The sequence below is a fragment of the Ambystoma mexicanum genome, chromosome 7q, assembly GCF_040938575.1.
Source record: "Ambystoma mexicanum isolate Mex_15411 chromosome 7q, UKY_AmexF1_1, whole genome shotgun sequence".
Taxonomy (NCBI): domain Eukaryota; kingdom Metazoa; phylum Chordata; class Amphibia; order Caudata; family Ambystomatidae; genus Ambystoma; species Ambystoma mexicanum.
In genome coordinates, this window is record NC_090941.1 from 746,843,843 (window position 1) to 746,865,592 (window position 21,750).

The following is a 21,750-nucleotide window of genomic DNA, read 5'->3' on the forward strand; positions in this document are numbered from 1 at the left end:
GACAACAGGTTCGAGTTTGGTAATAAAGCTTTTTTTTTAATTCAAAAGGCAGGGTGGAGTAATGCCTAACTTGCCCTATTCTGAGGTGGGATTTCCCTATCTAAAGAAAACTATGGATAGTCTGTGTCAGGAAGTCCAAATAAAATGCCTGTCAGTGTCCCAAACCTATACTTTCCCTCACAACTAACTGTATACAATGTGCAGCGATGTCAGCATCAAAATTAATAGTGTTCAAATAAAGTACCAAGCTTCTTCCAGCTGTTGGCTTGTAATCAGCTCCCCCTTCCCCAAGTTCAAAGTAGTTCATACAACGCAGGGGTTCCATTCCCCAAGAGTTCAAGTCTTCCAGCTTCCAACAAAACAACAAAGGGGTCCCCGCCCCAGGAGTTCAAAGGCTTCTAGCTTTTTTAAGAATGGAGATTTCATTTCCTAGTAGCAGGTTTATGAAATCACCTTTTTCACTACATATCTGTGCGTTGAATTTGCTGCTAATCACATGATTTTCAGCAGCCTCTGAATAGGTAAAACAGGTTCTGATGCCTTTAGTCATATATGTGAATTCCTTGGAAATCTTTGGCGGGATGTCAAACTCAGTATTTTGATGAAGGGTCCTTGGTGAGTTGTAGGAGAGATCTATATAGTCATTTTTTGTCAATAATTTGGCATCCCTGTAAGATGTTTATTTTGCAACTAATTTGTAGGCGAGTGTAGCCTCAGTGTCAGTTCGTGGGCTCAGAATGCTGTTTTCTATTTTACTGGCCAGTAAATAGACATACAAAACTGCCTTGGTCTGAAGGGGTTAAGCCCTGAGCTCAATACTTCCTGGTGTGAGGTCATTGTGAATGTTTATTGGTTGTGAGGTCCTGAAATGCAGTAAGAGGTGCTTGACTGTAGAGGGCAGTATGAGATCCCCTGGGAGCAGACCTGTCTACATTAGAAAAACAAAAACCAGGAGAATGACATCACCCTAGCCCCGCGCACATACACCCCCACTGCTACTACTTGAGTTCACTGAAATTGTGTAATTAGTTAACTTGTTTCCAAATTAAATGCAGACTCTGCGCTCTTCCCTTAAGAAGAGCATAAAAAACCCAGAGTCTCCGGGCTAAACCTGGAGACTAGGCAGGTCTGCCTGAGAGACTGTCTGGAAGTAGCTGTTCCTTATTGACTGTATAACTTACAGATGACTGAACCAACAACTGTGGGGACTGTTGACAAGCAAATGAAGCTGGGGCTTTCTGTGATGATAAGGTGAGCAGACTGATATCTTTGTAGACCTATTTCAAGTGAGTGGGCATGTAAACAGACTCCCTGACAGAGAATTAATTAATATTTTACAACACGCTAACTACCGAAAACCAGTCTCTAAGCACAGGACCAGGACTCGAACCTGTGTTGCTCTGCGTTGTGTTGCTCCGACAACAAAAACGATTTGCCCCAGAGCTATCCTCCTGGCGAATCGAATAGAAGTGTCCCAGTTAGGATTTCCTCAGATTCTGCCCTCCCCTGTTGGGGAAGGGAGACTACAGATTTTCCATACATTTGTTACAGAAAGTCATGATTCTATTAAAGACTTGGGGGCGAAAGATTATGCTCACTCTTCTCTTTACAGCAATTCAAACAACAAACATGAAAAAACAAATAACCAATAAAAACTACAAATCCCAACAAAATCATCGCATTTGTAGTCAGTTTTTTCATAGGTTGTCCCAATCACGTGACTTCCTCATCCAATACACTTCTCCTGTCCTGTATAACACTAACTGCCCCCATAGTCCTTCCTTGCTGAACGAAATCCCAACTTGCGCCCCAACCGGTAGACGACTTAACTTCCCCTTGTTTCCTTCCCAAGGCGTAATTTTCTGCTCCGTCCCTGAAACGAATATATAAACCATTACCAATCTCATCATGAACGGGTGGGCAATCGCATAACAAGAACATTCCCATGTCAAATACAACATCACATTATTTTCCAAATACCATATGTGCACATATCATTGTAGCGATTGAAATTGGGTGGAATATTCTTTCGCCTCTGAGTCTTTAATAAAATCATGACTTTCTCTAACGAATGTATGGAAAATCTGTATTCTATGTCAAGACTCGGAGGCTCAGATTATGCTCGTTTAAAGCTTACTTACCACCAATGATGCTACTTGTTCTACGGGTCTAAAATAAAATAATTCTCCTCATTAGACCAGTCTGCCGCCTTCAAGATATCTTCCAGGCGGGCTCCTGCCATAAAAGCAGACGATGTCATAGCTCCCCTTGTGCTCCAAACTGACTTACATCTATACCTGCCTCTGCCATGCACCACCTTACCCATCTAGACAAAATGGCTGCTGCTACCGCCTTAAAAGGCTTCCTAATAGCTATCAGCAATTGATATTCCCCATTAGGCCTCATCCTATTCGCTCTTTCCTCATACACTTTCAAGCATCTAACCAGACACAATTTAGGTTACCCTGGAAATGCCATGTACTCAATCGATTTAATGTTTGTCTTGGTTCTCTTCTCTACATGAAATACTACTCCTGAAGCTGAAAAGGATTTCCTATTTACCTCTAGAGCCTTCACATCAGACACCCTCTTACATGAAATCGGACATAATAGAGTAGTTAACTTAGCCCACAGCGCTTTCCTAGACAAATACTTAGTGTCCGGCCAAGCCTCAAACATCTTTAATACCACACTCACAGCCCACAAATGAGAATATTTAGGTGCAGGTGGTCTCATACATGTGATCCCTTTCATGAGCCTACATACCAGAGGGTGCTCACCTACCGGCTTACTCTGAATGTACACATGGCCTGCTGATATTGCCGATCTATAATTATTAATAGTCCTGTAAACCTTTGCTTGCGCCGCTTGTGCTGCTAAAAAATTCACTACGTGAACTACATCTGTTCGTACGGGATCAACCTCTCTCTCCATTCTCCATACACCAATCACTCCACTTACTCCATGCCGCTCTATAGGGCTTCCCTGTAGCTGGGGCCCATAACTCTCTAATAAACTCTTGAGCCGTCCCTGAAAGTCCTGGCTTAGACCAATTTTTCCTGAAATCGCCCAAGCTATCAGGTTCAGATTCCCCGACCTCACAAGAGGGTGAGTTTCTCCTACTGGATTTAACAATATATGTCCTCTCTGCTTGGTAACCGAATTGGGGCCTCGTAAGACAACTCCAGAAGGTCTGGAAACCAAGCCTGACCTCTCCAGTCTGGTGTTATTAGAACCACTGTGGCTTCTTGTCGCCTGACTTGCGCCACTGTACGCGCTATCATGGCGAATGGAGGAAAAGCATATTCTCTTGCTGATCCCCAGACCTGGAGAAATGCATCTGTTGCTGCTGCTTACGGATCTGGTCTCCAGCTGTAAAACCTGGAGATCTTTCTGTTCAGTTTGGACGTGAACAGATCTGTCTGACACAGACCCATGCAACGCATTATTTCCTGAAATACTGAGTTGCCCAGCAGCCAATCGGTGGAGTCCCTCAAGTATCTCAAATTCCAATCTGCTACCAGATTGAGATCACCTGGCAGATGCTCCGCTCTCACGCTTATTCCTTTCTGGAGGCATATCTGCCAAAACTCTTTGGCCATCTCCGTCAGCCTCTTTGACCTTGTTCCGCCCAGTCGATTTATATATCTGACTGCCGAAACATTGTCCATCTTCAACAGAATGGCACCTTTCACTCCTTCCCGGGTCCAACACCGGATGCGAAGGATCCCGCCAGAAGATCCAGGCAATTGATGTGCAGACCCAACCCCTCTCTCGACCATCTCCCCCCTGTCGATTGGTCTCCACATCTGGCTCTCCATCCCCAGCGACTGGCATCCGACTCTATCACAAGGTCCGGGGATGAGCCAAATATCGCCCTGCCATTCCATGCCTCCATGTGGTAGTACCACCATTCCAGTTCCAATTTCGCCTCCTGCGATATAACTACCTTCTGTTCGTAAGATAGACCTCTCCTGAGATGATCTATCTTCAGCCTCTGCAACGCTCTGTAGTGCAGAGGCCCTGGGAATATCCCCTGAATTGATGATGACAGATGGCCTACCAGTCTCGCTAATTCCCTTAATGAAATCTCCCGCCTTGTCATCATACTCCTGATCTCCCTCTTTATTGAATTCACCTTCTCTAATGGGAGCTTGAGGATACCCTGTGTTGTCTCTAAACTGAAGCCTAGGAATTCTATCTCCTGTATTGGCTCTAATTCCGACTTCTCCCAGTTTATCAAAAACCCCAGTTGTTGCAACAAAACAGTGGTTATTCTAACCTGTTCTACTAAAATCTCCCTGTCCTGACACATCAGGCAGATATCGTCCAGAAAAATGATCATCCTGATCCCTTGCTCTCTCAGATATCTTACCACAGGCTTCAATAGCTTGTTGAAACACCATGGCGCTGTCGCCAGTCCTAACGGAAGACATTTGAACTCCCACTTCTGTCCTTTCCATACGAACTGTAATAGCCTCCTCTGATCTTTCTGAATCGGAATCGTTAAATATGCATCTCTGAGATCTATCCTTGTAAACCAATCTCCCTTCTGGAGGACATCTCTTAAAAGATGAAACCCTTCCATCTTGAAGTGCCTGTACACTAGGAAGTAATTCAAACCCTTCAGGTTTATCACCGGTCTTAACTTGTTTTTCCTTTTCACCAAAAACAGATTGCTTACGAAACTTCCCAGACCTTCTGAGGCTGGGCCTATTGCGTTCTTTACCCTGAGTAACTCTACCTCTTTGTCTAGAAGCTCCTCATCTTCTTTGCTGAACCTTATTTGCCTCGGCAACACCACCTGATATGGTTCTCGCCAGAACTCAAAATGAAAACCTTGCAGTCTGTCTCACCCATGCATCTGAGGACAACTCCTCCCATTTTCCTACATGCAGCTTCACTCTCCCTCCTACTGGAGGAATACTCACATCCAACCTTTCTACTGATCTTACTTCTCTTACCTGAATTATTCTGGTGCTGTTGTTATTGCTCCTCCAACCTCTACCCCTGCCTCTTCCCCTAGAAGGGAAGAAGGGGTTGGATCTTCGATCTTCTTGTTTCCAATTAGCTCTGTCTCTATAGGAGCCTCTATTCTGGCCCCTTTCCTCCTCCAGCCCTGTCAAAAACATTTCGGGCAAATATTTTCTTCAAGGAAGATTGAGCTCTATCCATTGATACATATGTACTGGCGAACTTTGCCATGTCCTTAATAATAATAAACAGGTCCCCAAACAGCTTGCCTTTCGCTGCCATCGCCTGTTCTGATGTTGCCATCTCACCCAGCCTGGTGTCCAATTTCATGAGAATGGACCTTCTCCTCCTCAGTGCCTAACTCTGTATTAGCGTTACTCAACTGGCAGAGGGTCCTCTGTGCCCAACCAGCTACAATGTCCGGGTCCATGGGCTCCTTCTTAGCTTTTGCCTCTTCTGCGAACTGCCAGATTCTTGTAATCGGCCCCAACATGTCCAACAATTTATCTTGACAGGACCTCCAGGGCCTGTCGATGCCCCTCTTCATGTCCCTGCCATATCTGCCCAGGAACGTGAGGATCCTGTCATCGATCTCAGGGGTCTCAGCTACCCCGTCCGGAACCCTCCGTCTCAGGCACTCCGCTTTCAGTTTGCTTCTTGCTTGCTTACTCAGCGGTGCCCCCAACCGTCTCCTGATGTATTCCGCAATTGTTTCCGGAGGGTTCCACTCATTGGACTTTGGATGCACAAGGTCGTCGGGGTCAAACTCATCTTTGAGTGGGTCCTCCTCTTCCCTCCTGCCTCTTTTGCTTTTAGGCTGCCATTCATCCTCTTCTGGGGAGGTCTGAGGTTCCGATGAAGAGAATTCCTCAGATCTTGAACTGCTCCTGCAGTAATCGTCATCCGACTCGCTTGAGCTCGTGACTTGCCTCTCTCGAGACCTCGCCTTCCTTTTCCCTATTCTGGATCTGTGGGGTGAACCCGGGGGGGTCTGGGCACTACGGTCCCTGCGGGTTTTATGTTTACTTCCCCCTCTTTTCCTGTGTGCCTTGCCTTGCGACAAAGCAGCCAGGCCTTGTAAAATGCCCCTCTCTCCATGGGGCCTCTCGGCACTCTCCATTCTTTGGACTGCCTCGCTCATATGCAGGCCGCTTACGCGAGGACCTTCTGATCCTTCTGAGTAATCACTCATGTTATGTAGTACCTTATAAATGTATTTGCAGTTTACTTGGGCTGTCCCAGTCAAAATATATAACACAGTGTAGCCTGGCGAGTCTCGGTATATGTTAGCATTTTTACTTGGGACTACGCCCATCAATGAGATGGTAAACAATCTCCTTAATGCCTCCTCCCCAGCAGGCAGAACAATGAGGGGTCTATACCACATTACCTGGGCTGAGCCCGTCCTTTATGGCATCAGATTCAATTTCAGCCTGCGGTACCACTTTCCACCACCAGATTGCGCCCGCGTCTCTCTAAACAGAGCTACTGCTCTTCTCACCGGGATACAGCAGTAGAATGCTGTTATACAATAGATTCGTTCGGATCGGTAATCCGATCCCTGCTGGACTCGCACAGAAAGCTGCTGCACACAAGAGTCTAAATTCGCAATGGCGCCGGAACCCAAAGAGCCCCGTCGCGCCGTTGCGAACTTCCATTATTACAGTGCCTCCTAACGAGGCGAAATGACACTGGAACGAAAAGTCCTGTTGCGTCCTCTACTGCGGATATGCTCCGCCAATCAACTTTAACTTGCCGCGTGTCTCCTACACTTTAACCGCGCGCGCGCACGCTCCTCCTAATCTAAGTACAATCATATATAACACAATTAGCATTCACATTAGTAATTAGCATAAAGGTAAAAAATAAGGCACTTATCTCGGCTGCTCGAGCAGCAAAGAAAGAGGAAGGACTATGGGGCCGTTAGTGTTATACAGGACAGGACAGGAGAAGTGTATTGGATGAGGAAGTCACGTGATTGGGACAACCTATGAAAAAACGGACTACAAATGCAATGGTTTTGTTGGGATTTGGGATTTTATTGGTTATTTGTTTTTTCATGTTTGTTGTTTGAATTGCTGCTCGAGTAAGTAAAGAGAAGAGTGAGCATAATCTGAGCCTCCGTGTCTTGACATAGAATCTAACCATATAATGACAGGAAAACTGACATTATGTGTCAAGGAATAATGATCAAGGTCTCTTGAGAGTGGCTAACTCATGCAATGGGGCATGGGTGAGGCAACCAGGAAAACAATGGACACCATGGTGCATTGATGACCCCACTAAGCGGGGTGGGTAGGGCCGGGGGTGAAGAGACAGAGACAGAGGGAGGGATAGGGACAGAGCGGGAGGTGGAGGAACATGGTGGGGCAAGTGCAAGCAGCCTCCAGGTTGCTCGGAACACAGGCATGGAGTGTGGGATTCAGGCTGTGATCCTAGCAACCGATTGACTGTGGTACCCACCCTGGTGCTAATGCACAATAATTCCTAGGTATGGAGTTAAGTGTGGTATGGGTAGAAGGCCAAAACCTGCACCCAAGTTAATCCTTTAGCCACTAAACTAAACTCTGACTGAAAAATGTGGGGAAAATATCTATTTGTCTCGTGTCGTGGGCCACAGAGTTTAGCTAATACCTTAACAGGTGTTCTCATGTTAACCTCCAAGAGAGTTGCCCCACAGGCATCGGCCACCTAATAGTATACATACTCCATTGTCCGTCTTCTTAATATGAATGGAGTAGATGCAATCCTGTGGGCACATATCAGCACAGGACTGGGTTGCCATATGGGTAGCCAGCTTTGGTAGGTTAGCAGTTTGAATAATTAAGGAAAGATCTCTGGTGGCCTTTAAAGGTGCTAGGAGTCCAATAAGTGGGGAAGGTAGGAGCGGGATTGTACCCTCTTAATGTAGCGATGCTCTGCATCTAGTTGATGTGTTACAGGGGTATGCAGGGCTCTAATGTACACCAGCATGTCTCTCAGGCTCAGAAATGTATTTCTGTTCAAGGAGCATTAAAAAATCAATAGATGGAACCACCGTTTCACTCTGATGGTGCCCTGCATCCAAGAGTCATTTATACCAGGCAGCTGGGCGATGCCCATGAACTCCTACGCACCCTGTGGAATGCGCACACGTAACCTCGTTTTCCAACCTGTGGTTCAGCTGAGGGAGGAAGCTGACTTCGTGCACAGAATTCCAAAGGAACAATGGTGGTTAAAACTGAGGCCACTGATGAAAATTCTAGCCAAATACAAAACTAGATTTCATGTTTCCGATTCTGGCCAACTGGAACATGTGCGGAGAACAAAGAAAACCAGCATTACGCCGAGCTAGGCAGGCAGTCAGCTGTGTTCAGAATATTGACTGATATACTGTAGTACATGTACTATCATGCATTAAGAAAGAAGGTATTCAAGGTGCATCAGATGTATGCAAAACAAATAGGTGAGTTAAAGTGCTCACACTCAAATACATGAAAAGGAGGGCCACCTGACTCGGCGTACCTTACCCTAAGGAAGAACACCCTGACCCTGACGGGGTGCCTATCCCTGGGTTACGCGTGATGTATCGCTTACTAAAAAGATATAGAGGAGAGTACTGTCCCTCAACCTTCTATTCTGGTGGCGGTGTCTGAAGACAGACACGAGTAGTCCAACAGAGGCATCTAAAAAGTGCCTCTGTTGGACTACCGAATTACACGGTGCACTCATGACTGAATACTTGAGGGCCCATGCTGCACCCAATGGCCTCATTATACGTATCGAACCACACATCTTCTTAGATAATCTCAAATTCAGGAAAGATTGGTCTTTCATAGCTAATAAATGTACCAGAGACTGGCTTATACTCATCATCAACACTGCCAAAACAGTCGCAGATCAACTACTAACTGAACTGAATGAAAAAAGCGAGGCACTTAGAACCAAAATCGCTGCGGACACCTATTCGGCCAAACTCATTCTCCTAGAAACCACACTCAAAGAGTTTAAAGACAACAACCTGAATAGGAAGATTATTAAACTAAAGAAGGACCTTGCAGCCTTTACGCATGTAAAAGTCTACCCATATGTAGCAGAAGAGTATTTCACTGAGGAAGCTAAACAAGCTCGACGAGACGCTGCACAACTCCGGTTCCAAAATCTCCAAAAGTCTAATTCCAACAGATCCTGGAGTAGCTCGAGTAGCAACTCCAGCACTATCTCCAACAACAACAGATGGCAGAACAAGAGAGTACAGTTCAACAGCTCCAACCAGGGCACCCCCCCTGTGGTTCCTTTTTTAGGACAGCGCGGGAGAGGCCAGAACCGCACACGGTGGCAGAACCACCCCCCGCCAACAGTGGTCACACGGAGTCGGGGACAAGGAGCTATACCACCACTCCTCCCTCACTTATCGTGAACCTATCCGCCCATATCCTTACCAGACCCGAACAAGAGATTCTACAAAAAGGCTTAGCTTTCATCCCTACAGCCCGTTATGACCCGTTCCAGACCAGGGTAGAAGTTACTCAAATGATGTGTAAGATACGACTGAGTCAGTATTTTGCAAACCATACCTACGAATACAAAGATGTGACGGGCCTATGCCCTCCATCACAGTACTTCCCACCGCATTGTGCAAACACCGCAGAATCAGTTACTTTTGAACAGGCATTGCTCAAAAAGATCTCCGAATTTGAATCCAACATTCCATTTATCCATAATAACTGCACCAAACCCCAACTGCTTGCTCTAACAGACTTAGCCAACAATCCAGACATCGTGATGTATTTGAGTGTGAGCACTTTAACTCACCTATTTGTTTTGCATACATCTGATGCACCTTGAATACCTTCTTTCCTATAAAACCGTTGTTTTTGTGTTACCATATGTGATTTTGTTAACGGTTAAAAGGACAAACACGGTTGTACCGTACACTCTAGCTTTATAAGCTTTCCCTGTTGTTTCTGGACTATCATGCATTAAGGCATGTTGTTGACTGCTTTGTTTTGTAGAATTTAAATTATTGTACCAGCAAAAAAAAAAAATAATAACTCCTATGCACCCAATCACCTGCTGCCAGGTAGTGCCACTGCTCAGGTCTTGTATGAACTGAGTTTACCCTTTATAAAACACAAGGTCGACTTTGTGTTCCTCAATATGCAGAGAGAGCACTGAGCGCTTAGAGTCTCAGTCTCCAATAATCTGATTTCAGGACGAGTTATTTTAATACTGTGCGTAACAAAACCTTCACACAATCCTGGAAGTACTTAACTACTTACCTGAACAGGAGGGCATTACCGCGCCGGGTAATGCGCCAAGCCGGGTAGAAGACCTAGCAAAGCCAGGGCTTTACTGTTAGCCCAGGGCATTAACAGGTCCGATAATGCCCCCCCCTGAGGGTAACATTTCTATTAGTATTCGGCATGATGTACCGGATACTAATAGTTTGTATTAAAAAAATTTAAAACAAAAAATAGCCACCATGGATCTGAGAAGGAACTACGTAGTCCCTTCTCATGAATGTCATTGACAAGGCTGTGGGGACGCGCCGGGACTACTGAGGTTCTCGGCGACGGACCAGGCCATGGAAGTTAAGTGGGGGGTACAGGAGGGGGAACAATATGTGGGAAAGGTGGTGGGGGAAGAGGACACTGGGATGCGTGGTGCAGGGCAGCACTTACCTGAGATACCAGAGGCAGGAAGATGGCGCCCGCTATGAGGCGACTCAGATAGGATTACCATGTGGTAATGCCCCCATTTTGAGCCTCCTCTTTGGCTGTGAGGCCGACACCCCTCCTCCCCCCTCGCTGGGTACTAATATACAATCGACACAGCTCTGTTTTTTAGAAGAACTTTTCATCAGTGCAGCATTCGAGGGCAACACTTCTGGAATATATTCCAGCAATGTTCTTGTGAGACTTAATCACCATCGTTATAGACAGTCCTCCAAAATCGTTTTTTAGCTGTTGGTGGCAAATGTGTTCTGAGGCAAGGTAACAACCTCCTACGTATTTCATCCATCTAGGTGTAGTGACAAAGTATTATTAATGCTGTTTTCTCTGGGATATTAATGCATACTTTATTTTCGTGAACATTTATATTTTTTACTGTATTCTCTCTACCCCCATCTGTTTTGTGTGTTATTGCTGTATGTTCATCACACTGCTTATGATTCTTGTTTCATGATTTGTTCACCCTGTTGCCTTCTTTAGTAAGCATTTGAATCCTGATATGATTAGTAAAACAATATTTTCTTACACTTTTTTTTTCCTTCTTGCAGGCTGAACTTCTAGATGCTGCTTCTGGGGTGTATGTCAGATTTAGATTAGGTGGAGTAAGTACAATTGTTTAAATGTACATCTCTCAAAAGAACCAAAAAGCGTCATTTGGTACTTTACATTCTTCAATTTATTTGAATTTGTCCTTGAAAACAATTGGATTTCATCAAGAAGATACCTGCCAACACTGCACACCCTGTAAAACATTTTAAGTGCATTTGGTTTTTTATGCACTGTGTCGAGAGGCACTATGTAGTCGTATAATTCACTTGGTTATCTTTTTCTCCATAAAGGACAAACTATGCCCGAAAACTGCTGATCTAGTACTCTCACTAAGATCTGTGAGATCTGAACAAGACAAGAGAAAATATGTTAGGTTACCCTATGTTACAAGTGCTCGCTAAACTCTCATTCCTATTATCTCTAAGCTGCGGGGAGTTCAGTCATATTTGTGTTATTATTGTACAAGCTTTAGAAGCTACAGTCTACCTCTTTTAGTGCACAGATTACTCAAAATAAATAAATGCTTAATTGATCCGAGGAACATTGACCTCCCAGTCTCCTAATTTATCCCCAAAATATACTTACCATATGGCACTCTCGTAATTGTGGACCAACTAGTCGATAGAGAGCTGGACCAAGTATGTCCTCCTAAGCCTGCTGTAACTTGGCCGTGCAGCAGTTTGATATGGTGCTTTCACTTGACGTTGGCTCAAAAGGTCCATCCTAAAGTTTCCAACCCGAAGTTTCTTTCCAACTAGTTTTCCAAAGCTTACGATTATTTTTTTAACTTTGTGTGGCCTTCTCATTAGATGTTTCAGAGTATTTGCTGACCTGGCTGTCTTGTCCTCATAAAGGTCCTCATAAAAGTGTGAAGCACCTGCAACCTGCAACCCCCTAACGTAGCAGACTGCCACCTTTGGCTCTCTAGATGCTTTGGACTACAACTCCAATTAACCCGTGTCAGCATAGACAGGAACATTCTTGCTGTACACGTCTGTTTATTGCAAACTCTTTTGTTGCATTGCTAGTCTCACCATATGTCAGACCCGGGAGTAGTTGAGGTTTTCTGGCATGCCATGGGAAATCGGGCTAGTGGGCGATCACCATCGATGAACTTTGCCAAACTCTTCAAAAAAAGAATTTGACTTAAGATAGTCCAAGAATTGTAAACTGAAAAACTAAGTAGCACAACAGGTTTCTGTTAAATTAGGGCATTTAATAGGGTTCAGGTTTGCACTACCAATTAACTAGCACTTTACCAAAGCAACTTGCTGGGCATACATTTCTTTACCGTGTTCTTTCTTGTTATTGTTGTTCAAACTCATAGTCCAGTGTCCCCAGACTTGGTCTTATTACTGAATGATACAGTTACTTTAAAACAGCATTTCATATTTTTGATGGAACTGTTTGGAATCTGATCCATTTTATTTCTAAAATTGGAGTTTCAAGTTTATGTAATTTTTTGTATTTAGCTATTTAAAGATGTATTTCAGCATGGACTGCACTGCACCCACATAGGCATCAGAGTGCTCACATTTTTTCCAAAGCATGTTCCCTTAATTTGGCACTAAATACAGTTAACTTATTATATCACATTTCAAACATAACTAAATGCCCGGCGGAGGGAGACCAATTGAAAGAGAACAAATAAATGTGAATCAAAAAGGTCCTGCGGTGGGTCAAACAAAACCCTGCACACAGTTGAAAGTCTTCGATTTTGATGAAATAGAGAACGTTTGAAATAGTACGTGAATTTGGTCCGAGGCTGGCTGAGGGAGACCAGTTGAAGGTTTTGTGTTAAAGTGTGTTAAAGTGAGACTGAGCCCGGTGGAGCGGGACCTGGGGTGAACAGTAAATCACCCCAGAAGTTGTATATGTGAAATCCTAAGAAGAAAGGAACTTTAATCTTTGTCACGTTACATCATGCCCTCTGAAATAAGAGACTTTGAATGGCAGAGAGACTTTGGCCAGAATGCCCTGATGTTGGGGTTTCGAACTGCACCCTTGTGCAAGAGAAATCAGAGACTGTGCTAAGCTCGAGTGTGCCGCCTTGTCCCATGCTGAAAACGTGGCGAAGGGAGGCCAACGGCTTGAATATCCTGACATATCATTTCTTGAACACTTTTCTTTTGCATAAAGATTGTTTCCCACACTATTTGTATTTAGAAGTAAGGATTGGCAACAGGTTTATTAGTATAGGTTCTTTTATTTTGACAAGACACCACTATGTCTGCGTTATTATTATTTGATGGCCGTAGGTTGCTCCCATCTTTAGATTTAGGATTAGATAGGCGTTTTCTAAACCCAATTGAAGTTCAATAAACACCCTTGAACTGTGATCACTTGTGTCTGTCTTACTGTTTTATACCATGTCTTCCTTACAACACCCAGAGTCGATCTATCGACTAATCCTGTGACCCCTGACAAGCTTTCTGGAGAAACTCACTAAGGGGCGTCCTGCTCCAGAAAACCTCACTACTACTAATACTCTCCCCACACCACTCAATATACCCCTCTCTTCACCTTTCACTACACCGTTCTCCCCACACCTCTCTACACCACTCTTCTCTGCCCCCTACTCTGCGATATTGTCACCAGCTCACTCTCCCACTGAACTCGCTGTCACTATTCCCACACCCACCTCACTTCTTTCCTGCATCCTTCTGCACAACTCTCCTACACTCTTCTCTGCTATCCTTATTCTCTCCCAACACCCAGTTCCTCTCACTCCACCTACTACCCTCAGTTCCCTACTTCTATCTCCCACTCTTTCTGTACTACTACCCTTACCATTACCTTCACAAACGCTATCTCATTGATTGCTTCAGTCTCACACACTGGTACCACTCTCCCTCACAAATACCTCACATTCATACTGCCCGCAAACTTCTCTGCACCATCCTTCCTCCACCAGGTCTCTTGGTCTGCCTCTGCCTCCTCTGACCTCACCCGAACAACCCACACTCTGCCTTTTGTTCTGTCTCCTTTTATACTGGTTCTGTCTTCCCCCTACCCCTTCCATTGGCTACAGCACTCACCTGACTCATAGAAACAATTATTTCCTATCGTCTTTCCAGGGACAGATTTACACAGGTGAGGTGCTTTGAAAAACCCTCTACCTTCTTAGCTGAACCCCTGCTTCTAACACATTTTTTTGACAGTCTGTAATGGCTACTCTGCTGTTTCTCTGGCATTCTGTGGGTTTCAATGTTGTTTTTCTGCTTCCACAGTAAGGTATTTGCTTTTCTGGGGTGTCAGTCCACTGTGCATCTTTGCTGCAGAGTTTTGGGGTTTCTGCTCATTTCGTTATGCTCTGGTTTTTCCTGGTTGCTCCCAGGTGCCTTCTGGGAGTTGTGGTTCTGAAAAAGAGGAAGAACAACACTGGCAAGAATAAGTACTGGGAGGCATTTTTTCAACAGAGGGTGCCACTATTAATAACAGGCATGGCAAATGAGGGAGTGTCAGAGACTGGCATTCCCCAATCTCACCCCCCTGACAGGTTCGTGACCCTGATTCTGTCACTTAAGTCCACTCTTTCTCAACAGCAACCCTACTCTTTCTGCCAGCTAACTTCCTTTCTCCAAACGTTGTTTTGGACCGTATCTCTTCCCCAACTTTTCTGCTCCTAGCTATCATGTTGAACTTCTCCTGGACGTCTTTTGGGACAATGATAAGAGATATGCCTGCTGTCCCCACACACATGGCATATGTTCGCTCTGTTTACCCTGTGGGGTCTGAATGGCGTCCTTCTGCTTTTGTTTTTCTGGCATAAGGACTCCATCCACTTCTTTAATCCAAGAAATCTGCTCCCCAACAACAGATGTTATGTTATTTGATATTTGTATAGCGTCTACTGCCATTGGTATGACCTCGAAGTGCTGTGAGGTTGAACGCCCTATGGATGACCATAGTCAGCGGATTGAGAAGTGATAAAAGGAGTTGTAAAATGTGTGTGTGCATTTATAGCCATAACAAAGGTAGGTAAGAGTGGCTAGGTCCCTAACAACAGCCTGTGATTATCAGATGAGAGGACGGGTGCTGTGACAAATTGTCTAAGAGTCAGAGGGTTCATAAGAGTCAGGCTATGTGAACGGCTGGACCGAATTATGCGTGGAACTCAGCTGTATTCTATGGGAGGAGCCATTCAGACTGAGGGTGATATGAATTAAGTGTGGTAAAACACCACAGTGACGAGATCCAAACAGCAGACGCACCCCTGAAAATACTCTGGGAAGAGAAAATGCTGTTACTTGAAGAAGCTCGGCTTTACCAGGACTTTGTTCTTCCGAGTGGTCTCTCCGACATGAATATGAACCCTTGTTGTGAGGTAAATTATCAGATGGCCACCAGATTTCCTGCTTGCACGCTAGATGCTCATAGACATTCGGGCGGATGGTGTTGCAAGTGCTGCCAAAGTCTAGCAAGGCCCAAACCATCTTCCCTTGAACGTGAACCGGCACCCAGAAGCCTTCTTCCATTAGCTCCCCCTGGCCGTATAGATGGTGGTGGTAGGAGCATCCTTTGGTGGTCCTTCTCTCGTCCCTCCCCTGTGGTCTTGTTTTTTTTTTACAGGGGACACAGTTCACCGCCTGGCGCCTTGGAAGCAGGCAAATATCTTCCATGGGACCCTATTCCCATTGACCAGACCAACATTTTCCTCTGTTTTGGCTTCACTTTTGTCTCGGGGAGCTCCCAGTCCTCTTCTTCGGCCATTGCTGTAAGAAGACTGTCCTAAGTTGTTCTATGTCTTCCTCCTCCTCTCAGAGAAATACCCCTGTGGCAGAGAGATTCGTCTGTGTAGTATCTCTGTTTTTCACCTGTACTGCTCTTTCTCTGAGGTTATTGGATCATTTCAGCTCTTGGATGGACCTTCCACTGGGGAACTTTGGGTCGCCTGCTGGGTCCTTTCCCAGTGTTCTCTCTGGGGCTACTCCTCCAGCTTCATCTCCAACTCTATCAAGTCAACCATCCGTGCCTCCATTCCAGGATTCAGCAGCTGCAGAGTCATGTCTTTTCTTTGTTCTTTATCCTGGCCTGGGTGTTTTCTTTCCTGTGGAAACCAGGTTATATGTTCAAAACCGCTTTACCGATGGATCATGGGGTTGAAAGGCGAGTCCTCCTCTTCTTCATTCTCTGGCTCATTCCCGAGTTCTCCCCATTCTTGTAAGGCTTGCTGAGGTTGATCAGGGTTCTCTGGGTCACTCTGGGTACTGCCCCAGCCCCCTGATATTTTAATTTTTTTTGATCTTGCTCATGGCCCACCCTCCATCCAATCTTCTATAGAAGCGTCTAGGTCACCATGCCAGTATGATATTCAGCTATCCCGACCTGGGCTGGATTGTCCTGGTAGGTACCATCTGTCTTTGGAGGCTCTTTCCGTCTCTGGATTTGGCTTGATGATCATTATGGTATTTCACCAGAATTGGCCGAATATCTCCCCTCTCTGGAGCGGGATAGGGTGTGGGAAGGGGTTAACCACCAGGTCCTGGGCATTGAGATGTTTGGTGGGGTTGACAACAGCAAACAACTGATAGGATGACGATGTCTGGCTTCTGTGGTCTAGAGTAAAATATCTAAAACTGTTCTTAGGCAGGTCTAGCCTTAGATCGGTCTCTACCATGATCTTTTCATTTGTGGGGACCCAGTAGTTGGAGCCTCCAAGTACATCGTACACATTTTACTATGAGGCTCTTCAAGGAGGTGAGCATGCCTGGTCAGTCAGAGTATGGAAGACTCAGCGCGGTACTCTATTCTTCACGGATAGCTCCCTGTTTGGCTGACGGTCTAGGACTGGCTTCTGTACTTGCACCCACATCTGCTCAAATCTTTCTCTGGGCTGTGGGCGACCTCTGTATCAGGGCCTGTGAGATCCCACGATAACACCACGGGTCACAGGTGGTCTTCATAACTTGCAGAGATCCTCAGAAAACTCAATGGTTTTGTTGTTTTATTTTGGGTTTTCAACAGCAGCTTAAGGTGAGACTGTGGAAATCGTCTGATGTAACTATAGGCAGATTGCTCAATGCAATGAAAAGCATATTGTTCAATGTAAAGCAATGGCCTGGAAAAGGGGAGGCGCCTCACTAAGTGCTGTCCTCTCTTGTCTAGTGTGGGCCATTCCCTCCCTAGCCCAGGCGTCCCTCAACCCCAGGATGTCTATCTTTGTCATGGTGTTCTAAAGGCAAACCCCTTATCTAGCTAAACTCCCATTGGGAATTACCTAAGTCCTCCCGCTCTAAGTTCCCCAAAAGATGATACAATGTAAGGGTTTGTGACACACTTTCTTGGATGTTCATCTCCATAAATATCTCCATTGCTCTCCCTTATCTCCCCCTACTCTCCTCCCTCCTACTCCACCCACCGTCTTTCCTCACACTCCCTGACACTTTCTTCTCTATTCCTCCGTTGTTCCTCTCACTCACTCACTCTGCTGGTTACCTCGACACTCTGATCTTACTCACTACTACTTTCTCTACACTACCACTCCTCTCTCCTGCCTACACTGCCACTGCTCTCCCCACGCCACTCACTATGCCCTTCTTCTCTCTCCCTCCCTGCAGCCCGGTACTCACCTCCTCTACACCCCTCTTCTCACACACCCTACTCAGGGATATAGGGCCCTGCTCACCCTTCCAGGGATAAAATGCTCACTCTCCCACGACACTGCCTCATCCCCCTCACGTTTCTCCTGCACCCTTCTCCTCCTACATCACTCTCTACTACCCGTACTTTCTCCTAATACCCACTCCCTGTCACTCTACCTACACCCCTCATTTCCTTATGGCCCACTACCACCCTTACCTTCACAAGCACTCTCTCATTCATTGCTTCAATCACAAACTGACACCACGCTCCTCACAAATACCTCACCTTGCATACATCCGTAGCAATCTGTCTCCATGCTCTTCTGCATCGTCCTTCCTCCACCTGGTCTCTTTGTCTCTGTCAGCCTCCTCTGACCACACAAGTACATCCCACACCATGCCTTTCCTTTGGTCTTCTTTTACACTGTGGTTCTGTTGCCCTAAACCCTTTTAAAGCGCTCACCTGACTCTAAGAACTAATCGTGACTTTCTTCTCCCTAGGTACTGATTTCTACAGATCAGTCTTTAAAACCCTGTCTAAGCACCTCCCACTTTTCCAGCACAGTTTTTTCTGACAGACTGTAATTGCTGCGCTGCCATTCTCTTGCATGCTGTGGACTTGAAAGTTCATTTGTCTGCTGCCATGTTGAGTTATTTACTTTTCTAAGGTACTGGATGATGCCTGGTTATGGTGTCGGTACAAAGTCTGTATTAATTACAGCGTCTTGGGTTTTCTGCTTGTTTGGTTCCGTTCTGTGTTTTCCTTGTTACTCTCACGTGCCATCTCAGAGTTGTGGTCTAAAAAATGAGAAAGAACACTGGGCGGACAAATTAATGGGAGGCATTTCCCAACAGAGGGTGGCGCCATTAAGAACTGGCATGGCACATGATTGGGTCTAAGAGAATGGGGACTCCCCATCTCCTCATGTCCCCATGACAGCGTCATGACCGTAACCCTTTCACACAAATTACTATTAGTCCCCACTTTGGTAAAGGGCAAAGGGAACATTTTCAGCCCATTAAGATAAACTATAGAGTCCCAAGCTTCCAGCATAGTTTTCTTAATCAGATTACTTATAAATTAGGGGCTCTTTGATGCCTGGGCTTAGCTAAGGTTGAGCCCACTTATGTCTGCCAGATATTTGTGCTTTTTATCGGCTCCAATACAGATATATTTAATATCTCAGATTTAGTACAATTTCTTGTATTGACCGCCAACGATCCAAAGAGCCTCATTTTGTTCTCTATTTCCGTTAGAGTTGGTTTGGAGACATAGCATTATGTTGTTTGCAAATAGACTCATTGGTATTTCCACCCAACATCAGCTCCTTTATATTCTCATTTGATCTTTGCCGCAGGTGGCTCCATTGTAAGAGCATATACAATAGGTGATGGGGGTAGCTCCGCCTTGCATCCCCTAGTACGTTCGACTGCATTTGTCCTATGTCTATTAATCCCGTTCTTGCCCTTGTTCTTTTATATCCTGTCAGCATCCTAGCTATCATCTTAGCCCCAAAATTCAATTTCGCAAGGCATACCATTAAAAACAAAAAAACAGCCCACCCTCTCCAAAGCCTTTTTTGCATTTGGTTGCTAAAAGTAAAAATGATACCAAAAGTATTTCTATGAACTATAACACCAGCAGGGCATCAATCTCTCCATTCTATTGAACCTGATAAATCAGAATGCTATGTGCCTACGGGTTCCGAGATATTTTCATATCGGCCAAAAAAAACAGGGGAGCCGTCAGGAGAAGGGGCCGTAGAAAGTGCTGGTAGGGTGTTGGGTGACCCACCAGAAAATTGGCTGCTGCTTAAGGATAATATGCTGCGGGACCTTGCAGCATGTTCAAACAACGAGGATGTTCAGCCTTTAGTGGTTTCTGTAGGCCAAAATGCTTGCATCGCACCCGTTAAACCTGCAGAAGTCTAGCCAAGCGGAACTTAAAGGAGTTGAAAAGTCCTCTCAAACCCCCCTTTTCCAGAATGGGGTTCATCAGGGCTGCCAAACCAACCTCAAAGAGTCTCCACATAAAGGAATGTTTTTGCAGGTTAAGGTAGCCTGTCCTGCTCTTTGCCCAGTTGGTGAAGTCCCATCGGGGGGTCCTCCTCTCCTTTTAAGCTTCCTACCTCATCTGCTCCATTAATTTCCAAGGATATTTGCTGCAAAAATCAACGATTGCAAAGATTATGCATCCCAGTTTATGGAGTTTTGTTTTAGACTCCAGAAACATCATCATCACAAATGTTAAGACGCCGAGGGAATTTGAATCAAGGGAGGCACTTGAGAATAAAATCCTACCCTGGCTCAACCAAAAAGTGGGCTATAACTGTGTCAGAACCCAAGACTTGAAAGTCCTTCGTAGGATACAGATTAACATTTGGTGTTCCACTGATAAAACTGAATGTATTGTTATTGGATGTGGTTCAAGTAGTTTACTTTTGTTTTTGAACAAAATCACAAATCTGCAGAATACGCTCTCTTCTACTAAGTTAAGAATTCATTTATACTGACTTGTTTTATTCACCATGTATGATTTTGTGTAAAATATCGATCTTGTTTTTATTTTTTTCCTTTGATGTATTTTAATTTGCCTATGTATCTCAGACTTTGTGCTCAGTAGCTGGGCTATTTATTATTGTAAATGTTTGTCAGCGCCCTTAAGCCTCAGGGTCAGTGGTGCGCGGTACAAATAAAATCAAATCAAAATCAAATTGACCAGTATCCTAGTATGGATTTTAGCATCAATATTAATTAAATAGGTGTATAGGATGCACATTGTCTGGAATCCTCTCATGGCTTGGGATAACAGTAACTTTTTCTTCCAATATTTGATCTGGTTAATACCACCCCCCATAATGAATTATTTACACTAGCCAGTTGGACACTGAGGAATTCTGCTTGTTCTTTATTAGCAAAAGAGATTGTGAGGCCATCTAGGCACAGGCTTTTGATAACTTTAAACTGCTGTATGGCTGCCAATACCTATGTTAATGTATGAGTGCCTCAAAGCTAGATTTGTGTTCCTCTGTTAAAGCTGGATGGGACAGCCTTTCCATGTAAGATTTCTGAGTCTCTTCATCAAGATTCCTGTGATATAGAGGTAAAATGAATGAAAACATTGTCTTTTGTTTTATTCTTCACTACCTTCCACTACTTCTTTATCAATTATAGACCGAATAAATGCCCTACGCTCTTCTGCCTTCAGTCTGGATTCTAAAAGCCTCCCCACTCTACTACTGTGTTCATAAAACATTTGTTTAGTTTTCAAAAGCTTACGTTCTGCAGCATTAATCCTTTACTTTAATAATTTATACTGCGCAAACCATAAAGCCGTTGGCTTATGGGTGCCAAACAACAAACAAAGACTAACAAAAAATAAGGCGAATCAAATGCAGGCTAGACAAAGGACTTCAGAAGAGGGAGCAGGTTCATTGATTTTAATTTTTTCCTAAAAGGTTCAGTAGACTTTATGACCCTGAGTTCTGGAGGAAATCCATTCCAAGCTCTTGGAGCCACATTCTGAAAGGCTACATTTGTGTCTTTAATGGTGTTACATCTGGGCAAGGCTAGCTGATCGGTGTTATTGGACCTAAGGGATCTCACATGTGTTTTTTTCTATGAGCAGGTCCTGTAAGTAGGAGGGCATCTTGCCCAGTCGACATTTGTATGTGATTAGCAGCAGGTGATATAGTAATCTAGACTCAACTGGGAGCCAATGCAGACCTCGTCTCGCCTCAGAGATATGGTCTCTCCAAGCAGTATCAGTGACCACTCGTACTGCGTTATTCTGTATTACCTGTAATCGATTACAGTGCCTATTATTGATACCGTACAATAGACTGAAGCAGTAGTCAATTTTAGCACCCACTATAGACCTTGCAATGGTCTCATCATTGGATTGTGTAATAAAAGGACAGAGATGGGCC

General features: G+C 44.7%; 1 protein-coding gene across 3 annotated transcripts in view; it reads left to right on the forward strand.

Annotated features, from left to right (window-relative positions):
• C7QH11orf65 (chromosome 7q C11orf65 homolog) overlaps nt 1-21,750 on the forward strand; it is a 387,959-nt gene that overhangs the window by 167,334 nt on the left and 198,875 nt on the right. For 2 of the 3 annotated variants that reach the window (XM_069640286.1, XM_069640288.1), the window contains one exon: nt 11,237-11,290. The exons of the other annotated variant lie outside the window; for it this stretch is intronic. In XM_069640286.1, coding sequence (XP_069496387.1) covers nt 11,237-11,290 — 54 coding nt within the window. The remainder of the gene's footprint in view (nt 1-11,236; nt 11,291-21,750) is intronic. 3 annotated transcript variants of the gene reach the window in all.